At 41.4% G+C, this 19366-nt stretch overlaps 1 protein-coding gene across 1 annotated transcript; it reads right to left on the bottom strand.

Annotated features, from left to right (window-relative positions):
* Positions 1–1725: 1725 nt before the first annotated feature.
* Positions 1726–18713, bottom strand: ube2f (ubiquitin-conjugating enzyme E2F (putative)). Its single transcript, XM_068746392.1, has 10 exons — positions 18560–18713; positions 17605–17750; positions 16851–16880; positions 15569–15634; positions 10254–10321; positions 7781–7851; positions 7499–7556; positions 6811–6843; positions 5857–5919; positions 1726–1776 (listed from the first exon to the last, which is right to left on the bottom strand). Exons 2-10 carry the CDS (start codon positions 17717–17719, stop codon positions 1726–1728), a joined length of 555 nt encoding a protein of 184 aa, XP_068602493.1. The 5' UTR covers positions 17720–17750; positions 18560–18713.
* Between the last annotated feature and the right edge of the window lie 653 nt (positions 18714–19366).

Here is a 19366-nt window from a genome sequence, read left to right on the forward strand (position 1 = left end):
AACAATGACTCAGCGTAAAACCGAAACATCTACTTTAACCTGCCGTGGGATTTATCCACCAGAACTGCTTTGGGCTGAACTGAGATTAACAAAATGGCACTTGGCAAGAAAAATTGAGAGATTTAAAAAAAGAAAGAAAAAGAAGTCTGACTAAAGTCGACAAACCACAGATGGACGTACCCTACTGACCCAAGTTTACATTTAGCCCTGCCGTGAGCATGGAGCCTTTCATCCATCTGTGGATTCTCCTGCTAATTGACAGCGTACTGTCAAACAAAAAGGACAACTTTCTCTCTCGCAGTTATTTTAAAACTTGCATTTTTACGAGAATCCTGACATGACAGGTCAAAGACCTTTTTTTTAATGCTTCCAGCATCGACATTGACCTTTTGTTCTTACACATCATTCACAAATATAACTTCATGATTCCTTGATGTGTCTCTGTCCACAAGCCAAAGGTAAATTGAAGCTTCATTCTCATTTTCCTGTTGTTCTCCTGGGAAAACGAATGGTTTAACCTCCCATAGCGTTCACCCACTCTGACGGTGACCGATAGGAGCTTCTTCCCTGTAAGGTTTATTAAGGTTTCACATTGTAATCTTCTATTGTGCCATCATAAAAGCATCGATTCCAGCCACACCTTTCCGTGCGCACATTCAATTACATTTTCGTCCCATTTGACCTTGCTACATTTGCTACATTTCTGACATTGACATTTATTTATTCTGGATGTAACATTCAACTCACGTCAGTTCTTTAAACTCACGGTCATTGTTTCATTTGGAGTCGTTGAGCAGAAGTGCAACCTCACCAAAAATGTGTCACGGCCATTGTACTTTCTGATAACATTGCAACTGCAGACAGTTGCTATTCTCGATGGGAAAAGATACACGTTGTTGCGTGTGTAGCAGACAGGCAAATATAAACAAAGAAAGGAGACAAACAGGGACACATGTACAGTACATTGCATTTGGCTGTGGTTTTAGTGGGCAGACTTTAGCCCCCCCACCCGGAGCTGAAAACACACAGAACATCGGTATCTGAGTTTCGTGCGTGTGTCTGTGTCCACACGACGGACAAGGTGGTCATTCACATGCTGTCTTGTGGGACTAAGTGTGTTCTCACCTTTTTAACTACAAGACGGGACACTGTGTGTCTACACGTGTACGCTTGTGATCTCATGCATTTTCTCTTAAGCGACACAAACACGGCAGGCACTGAAAAACAGACGACTTGTAAGAAGAGAAAGTTCTCTCCCGATTGGCTAAATTTCAGAACAGCAGAATGTGGCTTCGTTAATTTTTTTTTGCGTCTGAAGAGTCGCGTCTGATCCCTCGCCCTGACGTCGTCGCTGCTTTCCAGCAGACAAGGTGAGGCTGTGCCATTCGGTGATTAACGCCACAATGAACCAATGAACAGACAGTACAGTCATTGGAACACGCAATTGATTAGGATAATTAAAGCAAGTTTTTTTTTTTTTTTATGCGAGCCCTTCTTCAAACTCGTAAATTCCTTTTTTTTTTAAATTTCATTCCTACAATTGGTGTTTATTGCATCGGGTCGACAACAGGGCGGGAGCATGGCTGCGTTGTCGGGAGGAAAGGCGTGGCAAGCTTCAGCTGTTGATTCACACATGTGGTATAATTGGCCACAATAAGCAGAGGCAAGGTAGAGCGGTTTAGTTGATTGGTTGGCGCAGGCTGATGTAGGGAGCCGGTGCCTCCATCATCTAGCGTAGTGCTTGATGTAATCTTGAACCTTATTCCGAAAATCCTCCTGGAATGAAAACAAAAAAAAAAGTAAAAAAGAGTCACGGTTGGACAGAAAAACAGGAATTATGATTTGTAGAACAAAAGCAGGAACATTACAAGTTACGCTTTACAATGATCTAATGTAAATTTACAACAATATACTGTAAAGTTAAACAGTACACCCTCCACAATTTAGTAAGCCCATTCTGTACTGGCATATAAATACACACTGGTGTAAAACTTCAAGGGCTTTACTCTTGGATGACAGACATCACTGCAAAATCTGCTGCGCCTACAATAATTAAGAATAAATTGATTCCGCTTGCTGTGATTGAATGAATGCACCTTTCATGATGACATGTAGGAAGAGATTTCTTCCAGACGTGTTTTCAGGAGGTGATTACAGACCTACGCAAACTACGAAGGATTGATTGGCTGGTTTATTTAGCTGTTTTTGGGTTGATAAGAACCCAAAATCACCAAAATAGTAGTGTAGAAACATGGGAAAGGTGAGTCTTTCATAATATGGGACCTTTAAACCCAAATTAAAAGGTGACAAACTGCAAAAATGAAAACCAAGATAAAATATTCATAATAAGCAAATAAGAATTTTAGGATCCGAAGAATGGGACTCTGCAGAGGCCACAGAATTCACCGGTCGGGGGAGAAAGCTAAGACAGATGAGTATGTGTGTGTGTGTGCTTCACGTGATCGACTGTTGATTAAAAGGCTAAATCACTTGAGACACCTGAGGAAGCAGGAGAGGGAGCAAAGAAAGACGGGTCGTCTGTCTTACTGATGACTAGAAATCAATACATGTGTCGAGAGGATAATGGGAAGCCTGAAGAAGGTTTGAAAGCAATAAACCTTTTTAAGTCGGCCTTAGTAGTAGACAACAACAAATTACAGGACACCATCAGCAGCGGAATGTCCCAGACACACTGGCACCGATATTTTGATATGTGTTTGATTAAAAAAACACGAAGATGAAATGATGAAAACAGATCCTTTCCGGTCAAATGATTAAAGACAGCTAACATCATATTTCTTTATTTAAAAAGATCAGCCGAAAGCCCTCAGTATGGGAGGGCATCCTTCAGAGGGACGAGGCTTTGAAACAACCCGACATCAGAGCACGCGCCCTGAATTCAGCCCGCCTGTCTGCAACGCCGCCTAAAATTACCCGTCACAGGAAGATCAGGATTACCAAAAACAGAATGCGGAATTTAATTTGTGAGGCATTTCAGAATTAACTGTCATATGCGGCGACTGCAACACTCTCTATTCCATCATGGATGCACAAATACACACCCACACCCACCCACCCACACATTCTCTCTTAATTGCCCATGAGGATACTTCCTTTCAACCACTTTAACCAGCAAATGTATTCAGAGAGCCATCGGAGTTCCACTTGAAAAGCTTCAACACACACACACACACACCCTGCTCCACCTACTCTGCTGCCGATGACAGTAGGCTGTGGGAGGGGGTCACGCATGGTTGGATAACTTTGGGATTCCTGTTGCTGTGACTAAAGAGAACCACAGCAGTGCCGTTGAGCAGCGCCGGAACAGAGCAGCATCAATTAGATCCAGGTCACGTTTCAGGTTCAGTAAATGTTTTCGTTAACGTGTTTTCATTTACTGGAGTACGGTACTATTTTATTTGACAATGCTGCCCGCCGTCGAATGCTGAAGGGCAACCGATTAATCGTGTAGCCGATTGTCCAGGTCTGTGATTGATCCTATAATAGAGTAGAGACGAGCTCCAACATTTCCTTTACCATCTCAGGCTTGTCATCTAAATAACAGGAGAGAATAGCATAAATAACAACTATTTATTTGGCTTTGAACAGTTACCTATTTTTTTAATACAATCAGAGATTTATTGGTTCGGAAGAGGAGTCTTATTGGGAGACAAATCAACTCACTCTTCATATCAATTAGATATTGGGTTTTAATGTTTTGCAAATCACCCCCATTCTGTTTCTGCTTATATTATACACAGCATCCCACCTTTAAGTAATGAGACAGTATAATATTGGTCTGATGAAACTCTTGACTAGCAGCTCCAGTCATTTAAAAGTGTCAAACACACTTTCTAAATAGAGCCATTTACTATTTGATGGGTCATATTGTAATATATCACAGAAAAATAAAAAAAAACATTGTGAGGTCCCTTTTGTTATGATAATCTCAAGCCATAGTCGAAATATATTGATGCTCCTAGTGAAATAGTTTCAGAATGTGGGCCCGTGAGCTTTTTAGAAAGGGAAGAATAGGGGAAGAAAGGCAAGAATAACGGCATGACGGTTCAAGTTGTGCCGCCGCTGATGGGCGGTACGTAGGCGGTACGTAGGCGGTACGTCTACTGACATCTGACAAATCCCCGTATAGAATCAAAGATGTCGGCTGAGACGCAAAAGCTGAACGGAGACACCTTTCTGAGTTGTAACTCACGCCTTCATATTCCTATCTCTTAACTGGCTATTTACTGACTCATCGCTACAAACATAAACCCCGGCCGCATACCAGAAATGATTTTCGCCCTCGCTCTCATACGAAAACACACAGAGCCAAAGTAAATGGGGTCGCATGGAACTTGTTATCATGCACTGCTGGGTGCAATAAAAAAAAGCTTCTTGGGAAAGGGCATGTGCAAAGTACCAACGGTCAAATATTTTACTTTAAATTGCTTTTAGCCTCTTCTCAACTCCGGCCGAACTAACAGCTATTTCCCTGGTCAGCAGGATCCCTGCAGAGCTGCATTTGTTCATTCAGAAAAAGCAATTACAGCAGGAGCAACAATGAGAGCGTCAGTTTCTCGAAATGTTTTAACCCTGGCCGATCAACTGGTGAAGAGAAAGAGAGTTAATGCACAAGACAAATATATATATATATATATATATATATATATATATATTGGGAGAGGGCAAATGGGGAACAATATCTACGTTTAAATCAATTGGCCAGGGTGTATCTTGAATAAACAACATCCATTCTTGCTAATTGAATAGTCGCTTTGCTACGAGGAAGACCGGCGTAAAGCCCATCAGGTAATTTCTTGTGCATTTAAGAAACCATTATTACTAACTTGAGTGCAAGCATGACGCTGTGAGCAAATGCAATAATTATCGGCACTCACACTGGTTTCGGGTGTTGATTGGACTTACAAGTACTAAATCTCCTGCTAAAACGGACCGTTTCATGCATATGCACACAGCTCTGGACTATAAGAGCACAGCTGTTCTCCGTTTAGAAGGACTTCCCTTCCAGCCCACTCTATCACATTAAAGTACTCTCAGTTGCAAATCACATAATTCCAGCAGCGCGCACAGAGTGTCACTGAAAGAACATTTAAAGATAACTATTGATGTAGCAGCTAAACGTCTTGTCAAAATACATCCATGCGGGCTATTAACAGTGGTTTACTGGTTGAATCTGATTATGAAGATTATAACCACATCTGAGGCGGGGATGTTTGCATGGAAATGAGAGAGAGAGAGAGAGAAGCTGTTTACACTGAAAGATAGTCATCGTCATTTGTAGAAAGTCTCTCGCCAGCCCAAAAAGTCAAGAAATATGATGGTCTCGCAGAAAGAAATACATCTGGTATCCGTGGCTGCTGCAAAATCATCCCAAAAGATTTATCTGGGCTGACAGCTCTGCCTGTCTGCCCAGATGCCTTCCTGCCCACACACACACTTGTTGTGCATGAAGACACTTCAGCAAAGGTGGAAGGGTTACTTAAGCTATACCAAGCTACAAGAATGACAGAGGACATGCAGCAAATGTCCAAATATTAACATGTTAGCTTATTAATGATTAAAAAAAGGTAAAAGTACATGCAGTGAATTCACTGCTCACACATATCTACCAGACGGAAGTATGTAGGCAGTGCTTGTTTGTGTGTTTTGAGACACTGGGTTTGAAAAAAGGACTCCTTAAGATGAAGAATAAAAAGAGACTACTTTCAAAATCCGTCTGGCTCTTGTTATTTTCGCCAATGTCAAAAATGTAAACTTGAAATCACATACGAGTAATAATAAAAGACAAATTAAAGCCAGATTGCTCTGAACGCATCGCTGACGTGGAAGCCTCACCTTGTCTCTCAAATGATGTTCTGCTGCGTCGATATTTAACGGGTCGTCAAAGTTCAAAAGGTCCTGGAGCGGAAGAGAAGAGAGGAGAATATAAAAAGAAGACGCAGGGGGGGGGGAAGGCAAGAACAGCATTTTATGAGATTGAGGAAAGAAGTGACTGATGGTGGGGCTAGAGGATCCAGAATGCTGGGTCATCTCCATCGACGTTTCAGGGTTCAATACTATCCGACAAATTCTGTGTCCTAGCTGAGGGGAGTATTTCCTACTTCAGCAGTATCTGCTGTCTGAAGTGTCACCCTGGATTGTGCGACTGCGACCAACAAAACATCCTAATTATGCAGCTGCCTTAGAGATTAGGAGCACAATATAGGATGCAAGGATATGAGTGTTATTAGAAAGATAATGAAGATACGGCCTGAGAAGTTGTTCCATGCATGATTAAGAGGTAAGATTCGGGGCATCCGTCTAGATTACCGTCACCAGTATCGTCACAGACGCAGTGCGGACCTCGGGAAACGTGAATATTGTTTGTATGAATCTTTGCATGAATCTATACAGAGTCTAACTTTTTCTAAATGATCGCAAACCAACATAATTATCGAATCAAATCTGTTATGAAATTACTGCACAGTAGAAGACCAGGTATCATTGGCACATGCAGGGTCAGCTGGGACGCATTTCCACAAGCATAACGTGTAAGAAAATGCTCTTAGTTTTAGTCACCCCAATGTCTCAGTGTTCCTCATAATGAGAAATGTGATCCACTAAATGAAAACGATCATTTTATTATGCTGTAAAGAGATCAATCATGGCCCCGGTTGATCTGTTCCCGAGTCTGGCCTGCTGCCATTTGTGTAAACTATTTAGAGTAAAGTAAAACATCACAAGGGTGGATCGAATCGTTTCTAACAACATGTGTGTATGTTAATATAGTAAAAGCAAGTATAAACTTACAGTAAACAAGGAGTTCAATCCCCAGACGACATCCTAGAAACAGAAACAAATTAAAAGGATTAGTGAACTATAAACTTTACGTGTTTAGCTATAGATCAAAACATGCAGTCTAGTCTTGATGTCTTAATCCCTCACCAGACGTCTCTATATTTACGGTGATATATACGTATTAATGGGTCTGTTCTATTATGTATTTATAATCTCAATGCTGTGGGAAACCAGTGACTTCAGTGACTCTGGATGGCGAGCAGAGGAAGATCAGTGATGCAAAGGGGGGGGGGGGGGGGGGGGCAAGAGACTCACCAGAGAGAATAATAAGAATAAAATAATAACAGCCAGAATGCATATGGATACATACATACATATTCTCTCCCCCTTTCTGAGCTCATCTGAATACAATATTTCACATAATTTGTCCTTAACTTTTGACCGTGCTGTATTGCAAGGTTTTTTTTCTTGATGTTGTGCGTTTAAGGCTATGAACTGTCGAAGCAATTATTACTCCCACAGTGAAACGATCACTAGATGTCTAGAACTAGATGCCATGTAGCCCTTAAAAAAGATGAAGGTATACTGCAATTATCTCTTTAATAAAAAATAAAACCAAAACTGGGCCTGAAACATTTAAAATAGTGCCAAATCTTCCTGAACAAAGCCACATCCTCTTCAATAAATTGAATTGATTTACCTTTAATGTTCTGGTGGGGGCCCAGCCTGTACCATCAATCGAGTGTTCCCGCAATAAACTGCATTAAAAAAAAAAAGGAATAAGTAGTCATTCTCAAATACTTTCATGTTATCGAAGACATCGTGCTGTGAAACATATTTTATAAAATAAATTTCATTTTCTATTCCATCAATTTCATAGAAGGAAAAACTAAAAGGTAAAATGAATCGAATGTGACTATTTGAGTTTAAGACAGAAACAGATTGTATAAAGGATGATGAGACATGAAGGAAATAGAATTACCTCAAACAGATCTCCCCGTTTTCTGTGATGTTCGGATGCCATATTCTGGTCAGACATCTCACCTTTGGAGGCTGAACATGAAGACAACAATAAGACAACAATAAGACAACAATAAAGAGCAGACAAGGAGAGACATTATTATTTTATTATTGTACAATATAAAAGTTCCAATCAACCTTTACTCGTATGAGATTCTTATAGGATAAAAATATATGCATTTTGCTGCTGTAGAAAGCAACATCCTTGACCAACGTTTAACAAATGTTTGATGTCAGCATGATATATTAATGTATAAAAACAATCTGCTTTTATTACAATGCATCATTACTACTTTTTCACTACAAACCAAGGACCAAATGTCTTTGACGGTTTCAACGACCCTTTAAAAGAAGCAAATGATGTGAACATAAAGATCCTCAATGATGCATCTGTTTCTTTTTGCAGATAATGTCTGAAACATTTCATCAACAACACCTTCAGACAGCCCAGAAAACACAGAGAGAAGCATAAAAACTACATTTACAAACAGCGCAAGCCTTCAATAAAGGTCGGCGCTCCCAGATGGTATATTTAGGGTTGTTAGTAGACATCAAAACGACAGCCATTCCTGTGTCTGCACACGTTTTGAGCCCTTTAAACGTGTCTGGTTTGACAGGGTTCTGAATATTCCCTCTTGACTGGGAAAGGTCGCACGCTCCGAAATAGCTTTAGTTATGTCATTTGTTGACAGTAGTTACACCGAAGCTGTGGCAATAAGACAGAGAGGCAAAGAGCCGCTAAGTAAACCACACACATATCTATTCACTACAAATGTCTCTTCCTTTGGTTCCATTTCTACATTCCCACTTCATTTGAGCTTCCACAGAGCCTTGCTGCTTTAATACTCACACTTGCTTGCTCTAATCAAGGCTTTCCCCTTCAACACATCCCAGTCCTACCGTACCGTCTTTCTCAACGCGATCCTGGACGCAATCAAGTTCAAAATCAACCTGATAATGAGCCAGACTTGGTTCTACCCCATAAGGGCAGATTGTGCATGAGATGTAAACACTTTTCCTGAATGACTGAATGAATTATTTCAGCGAGAAGAAATGCATATAAACAATGACACCAAATCTTTAGAGCCGTATATACAGCTTGTCACTGATGAGGTTTTTACTGTCACACAGGGCGAGCTGTGAGCCAAGAGCACCGCCGCAGACACTGATCTCACCGCTTTCCCTGTTCTTAGGTTCCCTCTGGGTGCTCCGGTTTCCGCCACTATCCCCAAACATGCTAACTTAAATCGCCGGTCCTTGACAAAGGCAATAGCTTAGATCTGGAGTGGGTCCCTGGACACCACACGGTGCTCCCACTGGGAAGGGTTAAATGCAGAGTGGCAATAGGGATTCGGTTGGAGTTCAGTGACAGGGGAGAGAGAGAGAGAGAGAGAGAGAGAGCAAGAGAGAGCGAGTGCTGCTGTGTTTCAGGGAATGAGGTCAAGGAGAGGGAGCCAATACGAAGCTATCCCAGGGGGCATTGTGTTGAACCGCTCGCCCTCATGTTTCAGTCTGCTTGAGACGGGCGATGTGACAAAACGCCTGTTCTGTAGAAACTGAAGACACCTTCATTATGTGGGCTAAAAGGAAATCGAGCGGGCGTCACGACCGATGCGATCACCGAGCAGAACCCACGCCAACACAGCGCTGATGGCAAAGAGCCCACTGCTGCAAACCACCCATTGTGTTATAGATGGGACCATTATTGGGTCTCGTCTGATCCGAGCACTGCTGTGTGACTGCAAGCACTAAATCTATTTTTGTGACCCTGATGGATAGAAACCCATTTAAACCACAGGAAAGTCTTCAAACCAGGTTGTTCGCATGTTTGTGAAATGAATTGATGTGAAGACGCTAATGCTGTGCTGCATTTTACAAATGCTTGCTATGAGAGTTAGCTATAGGCGCAGCGCTCCCCTGGCTCGCTTTGGCACCTGCGTTTTCAGCCCATCGTGATTTAATAGGACTTCCCTTCGCGTCTCGTCATGCTGCTCTGCCTCTACATCCATAGCAGGAGCAATTTTCTGCTCGAATGCCACCACATCCAATTATCTTAATCAATCAATCAATCACCTTTGAAGTGTTGCATGTTTGTTAGGAATCAATCTGTACGAGGGATCATAAATCAGCCTCAGACGTGCAGGAAACAGTGTGTGTGTTTAAATTCAGACAAAAGAAAAACTAAAACACGCAAAGCAGCAAACAAATCATAAAGGCCAGGAGGAAAATAAGGAATCTATTGCCAAACTCGAGGGCGGCACCTTGATATTACCTACCGGAAGATACATGTTAATTGAATAAATGAACTGGTGCCCGGCCGCTTCATACACTAAGGCACGGATCATCATCCATCATGGAGGGGTTTGCTGCTGTTGTTTTAACTAATGGTCAACAACACACACGTGCACACACACTTGTAGATTCACTCCACTCACCACCATGTTGTAGGCTTCAGGGACATCGATTTCAAACTGAAACCTTCCACTTTGGTAGTAACCCTCATCTGGAAGTGAACAGAAGAAGAAAAACAGACGACAGGGTTTTAGCAGTGGGGTATATGCAAAAAAATAAAAAATAATTTATCACTGCCATAACATTGTTGTGTATCAATGCTTTAGGTATGATACTTAGAGTAGTGATCAAAATAGATCAGTTAATAGATAAGCAGATCTTCACCACCAAATGTCTTTGACGGTTTCAACGACCCTTTAAAAGAAGCAAATGATGTGAACATAAAGATCCTCAATGATGCATCTGTTTCTTTTTGCAGATAATGTCTGAAACATTTCATCAACAACACCTTAGGACAGCCCAGAAAACACAGAGAGAAGCATAAAAACTTCTATTTCCATTACCATGGAAACAAAAATACTCCAACGTGGAATTTTAGAGGCAATTCTGTTTTTGTTTTTTTTCCTGCAGTCAGAGTCGTCTGCTGGTTGGACCCATGCCAACACAATGGTTTAATTGAAATGAAGACTGGTTAAATATAATGAAATAGTCCACCTTAGTCAAAACTGACTAAAAGAAATAATCTGCAGGAGCTGTCTGTCAAATGCAGGAAGTTCAGGTTCAAGAGAGTCGGTCTCTAAAGGATGATTAAAACAACGGTGGCGTTACCCTAAAACTGTAAACTCGTACTATGGCCGGTTATTCATCTAACAGCGGCGTTTTGTGGGGCCTGAAAATACAATACCTCTGCAACCAATGTACACAGGCACAAAATGCTAAGGCCATTCAGTTGGGGGTCCCTCATGGTTTGGTACCCAACCTAACTCAGTAGATATAAATGCACTTCTGTAGTATATTTTAATGCATCCTATTCAAATACCTGTGCATGCAAAAACATTATTCTGACTTCACATTAAAATGCAATACAAATTAATTAATTAATTTCCATCCTTCTCTGTCACAGGGTCACGAGCACTTGAAATTCAAGGTTGTTGTTTTTTTAAACCCATTCAAATTGTGCATGAATCAGCAGTTCTCTAACACTCCCTCTTTGTGTACTCAAAACACTGAGCAATTTGAGATAGCATTCATAAACAGGGTTATCCAAATCCCACCCAAATTCTATTCACTGCAACAAAGTCAGCAATACAATATAATTAGAATGCACCAACTGCCCCCCCAGTATTATAAATGACAATGTGTGAAGTGGAGATACAGCATGAACACATGTCAAGTAGGAAAGAGGAGGGAACAAAGGAAGAGCTACAGCATCAGGAACCACAAAAGAGAAAAGAGAGACGGACAAAAGAGAGAAAAGGCAACAAACTGATAGACGGAAAGACGACATCGAGAGACAAACAACTGCAGTCAGAGGTCAGAAGTGATTGAAGAGCGTCATCAGTGCGCTGGATCTTTACCGTCACGGAACACGCACACACAAAAATAATTTGTTTTTACTTTGCATGAAGGACGCTGACAAAAACAGAAAGACTAAGATTTAGAAATTGAATATACGCCGTTTCATTTTCCTAAACGAGAAACAACTAAAATGCACAGGTAGGAGGATCGTAGCGGCACACAGCAGTTTCAGATTCACGGTTGTTTGTTGACGTGTTAGGAAAACTACTACTACATCCTTACATGTATGCTACAGATGCAGGGCACGCATCCCATGTGGTTGCTCATTTCATCAATTTCAAAATCAAGTGTGCAGCTGCAGTTCGTTGACTCAAATTTTGCTCCAAATGGCAGTCAAACATGGAAGATAGTGAATCTAACCTTAAGAATTACGGTAATAAAGGAACACCAACAACGGAGCTTAAAGAGCCGTTTCAAACATCAAGTCAGAAAATAACTTTTTTTTTCCACAACAATTGGTAATTTATTTAGCAGCCAATTGATTAAGCTAGGAATGCAATAGCTAATGCTCTCTCTCTCTCTCTCTCTCAAAATCACTAGAAATGCAACGCTCCTTGTGGCCAAAAGAATGGCGATATAATTCTTCATACCACTTCTGAATGTCAGGCTGCTAATTTAATGGCAAATACGCCACTCTTTGGCTCATAAATTTGCAAATCTGACTGTAATGCCAGCGACAGTCATAAACCTCAACACACATCACTGATTAGAAGTCATCCAAAAGCACATTGACTAAAATAACTGGAGTCTTTGGATCAACAATTTGATGACTGCTGATGATGTTAATTGTAATTTCCCCTGTGGGAAGGAAGAATAAGCTGCAGGTACAGAGCAGAAATGGAATTTACAGATAATTACTGCCTGGCACAAAGGAAAAAGACAGTCGTCTTATTAATACCGAACCAGAGGACAAAGCTTTTCAATGTTACAAAAGGAATATGGGGGTCCTAAGAGGAGCTCTCTTACCTTTCCCGTTACCTGTTGTCTCCTAGTTTTCGATAGAGGAGCTTGGCCTCAACCTTGTCCAACCAAATTCTCTCCTCAGAATCTCAAGGCCCATCTTCAAAGGGGTGAGCCCCACACATTTTCCTTGCTGAAGGCAATTTGAGAAGCAGCCGGGATCCCAAAAGGGAGAATTGCATGCGAAGCAAAACTGGTTGGAAAAACTGCTGGAAAGTTTTAAACACGGATTCAACAACCTTAAACTTCCTCATCAGCACTCACTCCTGGATAAAGCCGTTTGAACCCTCCCCCCCCTCCCCCCTTCTGTGACAGATGAAGCAGAATCCCAGGAGGTGATTGAACTTTCTGAGGCTGACAGGCTGATGTGCGTTTTGAGAGACAGATTTAAACAGGAAGTGCTCGAGCTAATGTCAATGATTGGATTAAATTATGTCTGAGATTTTAATCAGCCGTTACCGATAAAGTGTGGGGCATGCTTTCCTTGTGGGGTTTTTTTTTGGCACCCCACTCATACCTCTAACTTTCATGTACTGTCACAGCAGGTGTTCCTACAGTAAGTCGGTGCCCCACATGGTTTTAAGTGCAGGAAGTCCCGCAATTTGAATTACCGGTACACAAAAAAGACAACAATTCAAACCATGGTAAAATTTAATCTGAACCAAGACATCCTAACAAAACCTGGCATTTGATCAGGAGAGGTTTCACACCTGTCATTTTGGTCTGGATGGAAATGAAAACTCCACAAGTCTGGACCAGCGAGGTGGGTGTGAAAGCACCCTTAATCAATAATAGATCACTGCCTGTCTGACATAGAGCTAATAAAATAAATGAATAAATAAAAAACACACACAATCTTTGGTAGCCCTAAAATATGAAACACTTAATGAGTTCAGCTCAATAAACTAAACGATCGCAGGCTTCTGCAGCGACATGCGAACAACAATAGAATAATTATCTGTATGCAAATGAGGGCAACCGAAAAGTACACAGTGGATCCAGAGACAATACATCATTATTTTTTACTTTTTTCATATAATAATCCAAACAATGATGTGAGAATATATTCAGACTTGTTGCATTCCACATTCCTCAAAGACTTGGGGGGGGGGGCGTGGATTTGGGGTCACAGCACAAAGTTGTCTAAAATGAATAGAACTAAAAGACTTGATCACTCTGAGCTCCAGCTGAGATGGTCTGCAGCCTGGAGCTATACATTCTCCAGATGCTAAGTCATCATGATACCGCACACCAGCTTGGACAGAGGAGACGCTGGTCAACCTGCATCCTGAGGCCAGTTCTCTTTGCAACTTTCATTTTCCTGCCAGACCACAACTGCCTTCCCTGCAGCGCATATTAAAGCTTCTGTGTCGATAATATCTAACATTTCTCAGAGGAAGTTTGACACCTCAAGATGAGGACACAAAAAAAAATAAGATACCAACTTCATATGATCTCACGTGTTTCAGAGAGAAATAAAACCATACTTTGAATCGTGGCAATGATTGTGCAAAACGACTACAGACACACACAAAAAAATTAACGCACAGCCTTTTACGAGATCACTTTTTCATTTGGTCATTAATACAACAATTAGTTCTAGGTCTGTATCTTGAAAATACAAGGGCTGAAATAGCCTTAAGAGTAAAGGAGGATCGGGCACAGCAAGCAGATCAAAGGGAGAGCAAAACAGAGAAATAAACCGATACAGATAGAAAGGTTTAGAAGAGAAGAGCAAGTGAAAGGAAGTGAAATGGGATCTGTGCATCAGGAGAGAGGGGTTTAAATAATTAACGCTGACCTTCTACGCCTCATCGCCGTATAAGAATATGACACCAACCCTTTTCTCTAATCGCTGATCTTTTGCTTTTCTCTGCAGATTTTGCTAACAAAGTTTTTTCAGTAAACTGGAGGCACGAGAGCAAACAGGTGGCACAAGAAAAGTGATGCAGCGTCTTCCCTCGGCTGCATTTACCTACATTCCAAATGCAATACGCAAAAGACAACGTTCCCATGCAGCTTTCAACACTTCCTTCCGCCAAACTGGATTCCATTATAAAGCAAGAAACCGAAAACCATAAAATGAACGATGAATAAATAAAAAGCTGCAAGTCTTTGGGAAATTATTTGCAATGCCAATGTTTTTATGTGTGCTGACAGTGTGTTCATATTGTGCAGCCCCACTTGTGTCTAAACAGTGCTTGAAAATACTGTGACCATGCGTCACTATCCTCAACGCGCTCTTTCTTTTGCGCACACAAACGACAACACAAAGCCGTGTTTTCACTTTCTGACAGTGTCTCAGTTCTGTGTCACGTACCTTAAAGCAGCAGCTAAACGCAGACGTCCACACTTTATAAATGAGCGGAATGATAAAGGTGACATTGAGCTTGAGAACAAAGAGAAAGTGTGTAACAGGAGAGCCTCCAGAGACTTAAGTAATCCCACACTGGTGTGTTTGCTTTCGTTTCGTTTAATTTGAAACAGTCCTGAGGAAGCAGGTGATGCCTGGGGGGGGGGGGGGGGGGGTAATAACTGCACTGAAATAGCATCCATATAAAGAGAAAACCCAACAAGATATTTTTAAAGGAAACACTTTAAGGCAATGACATTCCATTGAAACACAACCTGCTCCTTCCTCACAATGATCGATTACTTCCATATTGGATGGCAGCACAAAAAGAAAGAAATCAATTCAGGCTTTACACTGATCATACCTGAAATTTGAATTATCATCTTTAACTGAACATTACTGGTGGACCCCACCCACAATGATAAGCAACAAAAGAAGAGAAAGAAAAATGATTTAATAAGTGCATAGCATGCAAGCGCTTCAAAGACGATCTCTATCAGCATCCCATTATCAGAGCAGTGAATGAATAATTAAACCGACATGGGGAGGGACTTTTTTCTGTCTTACCGGGGGACACTGCCAGCTGAAAATGATGCAGCTTGTCCTCATCTGCGAAACTGGCTTTACATGTACCTGAGAACAAACAAAATGGAGAAGTGTTATTAGAAACAGCTGCATGAACGTTTACGAGGTTTTATTACTTGGCTTTATACTGAGTTAACGTATAATGTTTCCTAAAACTGGCTGCGGTACATTCATGCCTATCTGACTGACAGCAGGACTTATGCCCGGGGACTCTTTGTTGCACCAGATCCCCCCCTATTGTTCAAAGACATGTACTGCGTGCAAGACCTCTGACATCGCAATAAATCTTCACTGAATATATCTGTGTTTAAAAGAAGCTCTAGAGCAAATGCAACACTTTGTCTGGTTTTAAAATCAAGCAGAGCAGCTACTCCATCATGGGCTGCATGTAAAGTAAAGGGCTTTACGATCTGAAGGATAATTTGTCTTCTGAAACTTTTCACCCTCAAGCCCTTCGATCATTTATTCCGACGTGGCCAGCATCGCTGAAACAATATTGTTTTGTCCTGTTTTTGTCAGTCCAGAAATTATTACTTGAGGGGGGGGGGCATTAGACTTTCCGTAAACTCACCCACCACCTTGGTTATAGCAGCCGTTTTTCACCGGGACAGTGAAGCTACATTCTTTATCAGTCTAAAAGAAATCATTTGGATGTCTAAATTGCCCACATCATCTCTCATTTTATGAACTGCCTGGCTAACTGAATGATTTATTTCATCCTAAAGAATATGTTCATGTTCTAGAGTATGCATCATCTGTATTATACAGTATATCTGTAGTGTTTTCCTTCCATGAAAATGACCAACCCCACATAAACTACTAGTCGAAAGTGCAATCTACTGCCTTCTTGTCTTTGCGCTCCACTAATGGTTCATTTTGTTCATTATTTTGGGAGAAGAGAAGTCAACTTGAATGGGTTGTCAGAGATAAAAACCTGGTGTGTCACCATTGTCCTGATGGACTGTGGCCCTACTGCACTCCCATTCATAAGCTTATAATCCGGCCTTCAGACAGCAGTTAAAGGTACACTTATTTTAAGGTATAAATTCCTGCTCAGACTAAAGATTCAGGAAGACATCAGATGAATTGCAAGTACTTGCAGTTTGTTCATTTGCAATGCACTGAATTCACTTTTGCTACACTTTCAGATATCTTGATCAGAAGAAAGGCGTGGGCGAAACAAAGTCAAATTTTACCACAGAGTAACAGTGTAACGTGTGACTGACCGGTGACTGAGATCTGTGCATGTGTAAAGAATACTTACTAGGGAGATTGGCTTCAAGTTCGGCAACTTCTATGAAAGGAGAAAAAAAAAAGAATAACAACTCGGGGAAGAGAGAGATAGATGCTTCAGGCAAACACACATACAAATACACACAGAGCCGACAATAACACACGCAAACATCTTAAATATGGCCCAGAGCATCAAACAGCCCAAAGCTACAAACCTCGTAGATCACGACTGCTACTGGAGGTGCAACATCAAACAAAGCTAATCAAATCAAACATGACAGGCTAGCATATTTTTTTTTTTACTGCTGGTACACAATATATTTCCATTTTTGTCATTTTTCCTGTCTAATCCTCAAGTGAAGGCCGTCTGATCTCACATGGCGTGAGAAGCAAGCGATACGCTCAATATCTGTGTCGCCTGTTTGTGGAGAGACATAAGGGAAGTGTTGTTTCTGGAGTCGGTGAGTCAGGAGGAGGGGTAATCCAGTAGATGCGTTTCTCCTTTATTGGTCACGGAGCAGCAGTTTTATGGGAGTTCTGTCGTACTAGCTGGAAGGAATGTGCGTTGTCTTTCCTCTTCACTTCTGTCATAAAGTGAATTGGAATTGAATCACTTCTTTGGCGATCCTAAAAAAATACAAAAACTGTATGGATATGAAAGCAAAGAAGCGTGGTTGACGAACAACTTTCCTTAGCCTAGAGTCGGTCTTCAAATATTTAGCTGCCTCGTTTGTTTTGTTTCTGTACAAATACCCAATAGACAAAGTGGACCATGACCCACGTACCTTTGGTTAGGAGGCGGTCCCTGATCGAGACCCTGTGGGCGGAGTCGGATGCTCCAGAGGCACGTCCCGTCTTTCCACCGTCGCCTCTCTTCAGCTTACTGGTCAATGTAAGCATGTCTTGTGCTGCTGCTCTGCTGCCCAAACACCTGACGATCACATGAGCCAAAGAGACCAAATGAGGAGTCTTAAAAGTTGTCTTTTCAGAATTTAGATTGAGAGAAATACTCAGAAATGTCATAAGAAGATTTCAACAGGTTCAAATAAAAACTGGTATTGGTTCAACCCAATCTGGTGATATTCCCGGCCTCTTCTTAGACATATGTTTGTTTATATTTGTCTGCTAAAGCCCAGCACTCATTTCTGACTAGTATGCTGAGCTCTTTTACCCATGATAAAAGAGAAGTTCTCTATGGGTCCAATCTGAGCACCGACAGTGGAGAAGACGGTGAAGGTGTCCGGTATCAGTGAGCCCATGAGCCTGACTCAACACCCACCTGCCTCAGCTGTCAGTCACTGACAAAAACTACACGGATGTTAGTCAAGGGAACAGGGCCATGTAGCATAAGCAGTATTAGCAGAAGCCAGGGAAATATGCACATACTCTGTATTACAACTAGCAATAAAGAAAAAAAAAAAAGATATGACAGTTGCACCGTGTTAGCCAAACAATATGTAGAGTAACTCGACAAAAAACGGACATTGTTGACACCCAAAAACCAACGTGGGCTTTATTAAAAGTACGTGAAACGGATTACTGCTAATGTCTTCAGTTATAAGTTATCACCTCATAGGTTTACTTTAAGACAATACACTTCACGCTATTAGTGCTAATCACTGCTAGCGAGACAGTGCGCAAGCTTTTAATTAGACTGACATCATGCTACGAGTCTTAATGAGTTTTGTCCAGCTCTGCCAAAAGTATCTATGCTAACCGGTGTTAGCTTGTTTGTTTTACCTGTTGTATCACAGCTAGCGCTCCGTGCTACAGCATAATCAGGTGTGTCCCCCCCCCTCCTCTGTTCCCTGCAAAGACACGTGGGACTCCACCTAGAGACCACAGGAGACCGGTCGGACTGGAAATAACTACAATAATTATTATCGGGGACTCGGAGGAAATCTGCACATAGGAAGTGATCGGCGAAACAGCTGTCAGAACTTCGTTCCGGTGTCATGTATAGCGGAAGCGCAGGTAATGCCGTCTGTTAATGTTGTCCGAGTAGAAATTCCGACAGACATACAGTTCCGCAGAACAGTAGATTTGATTTCGTGAAAAAAAATAAAATAATTTGTACCGTGGTACTCCGAAAAAAATCTTAATGAACAAGCTCCAAAAAATAAAAAAAAATAAAAAGCTCAGTTCTTTTAAATGTGTAAAATTCCAGCGACTGTGTTGATTCTGTAGATTCTGGTTCACCCAGGTCAGGTCAGGGCAATCCTTGAAGAATCCAGAAGCTGTTTCAGAGTTAAAGACGTGTCTCCTCTTATCTAAACGTATCTACTAACTGCCTGGTCAATTTAGCTGACAGGCTTTTCCAGATTCTTATTATGGGTGATTACATTTGTTAAAGAGCCTCAAGTGGCTTGTTTGCCTTATGGGGCATCATGTGAATCATTTGCATTATTATCAGTATTAACAGTGTGTCCTGTGAATGTTTTGAAGTCTAGATTGCCACAGTTGCAGGAACAGGAACACTTTAACCGAGATGGAAGCAAAACAAACGATTCTGGAATGCAGAGCTGAGATGCACCTTAAGGTATTTCA

Source organism: Brachionichthys hirsutus, chromosome 12 (assembly GCF_040956055.1).
Source record: "Brachionichthys hirsutus isolate HB-005 chromosome 12, CSIRO-AGI_Bhir_v1, whole genome shotgun sequence".
Taxonomy (NCBI): Eukaryota; Metazoa; Chordata; class Actinopteri; order Lophiiformes; family Brachionichthyidae; genus Brachionichthys; species Brachionichthys hirsutus.

Excerpts from the sequence above, each read along its gene's own strand:
- ube2f (XM_068746392.1), bottom strand. The coding sequence starts at position 17,719 with ATGCTTACATTGACCAGTAAGCTGAAGAGAGGCGACGGTGGAAAGACG. Across the intron at positions 16,881-17,604 it reads GGACCGCCTCCTAACCAAAG|AAGTTGCCGAACTTGAAGCC; the intron begins GTACGTGGGTCA and ends CTCCTTTCATAG. Across the intron at positions 6,844-7,498 it reads CCCCCACCAGAACATTAAAG|GATGTCGTCTGGGGATTGAA; the intron begins GTAAATCAATTC and ends TTCTGTTTCTAG.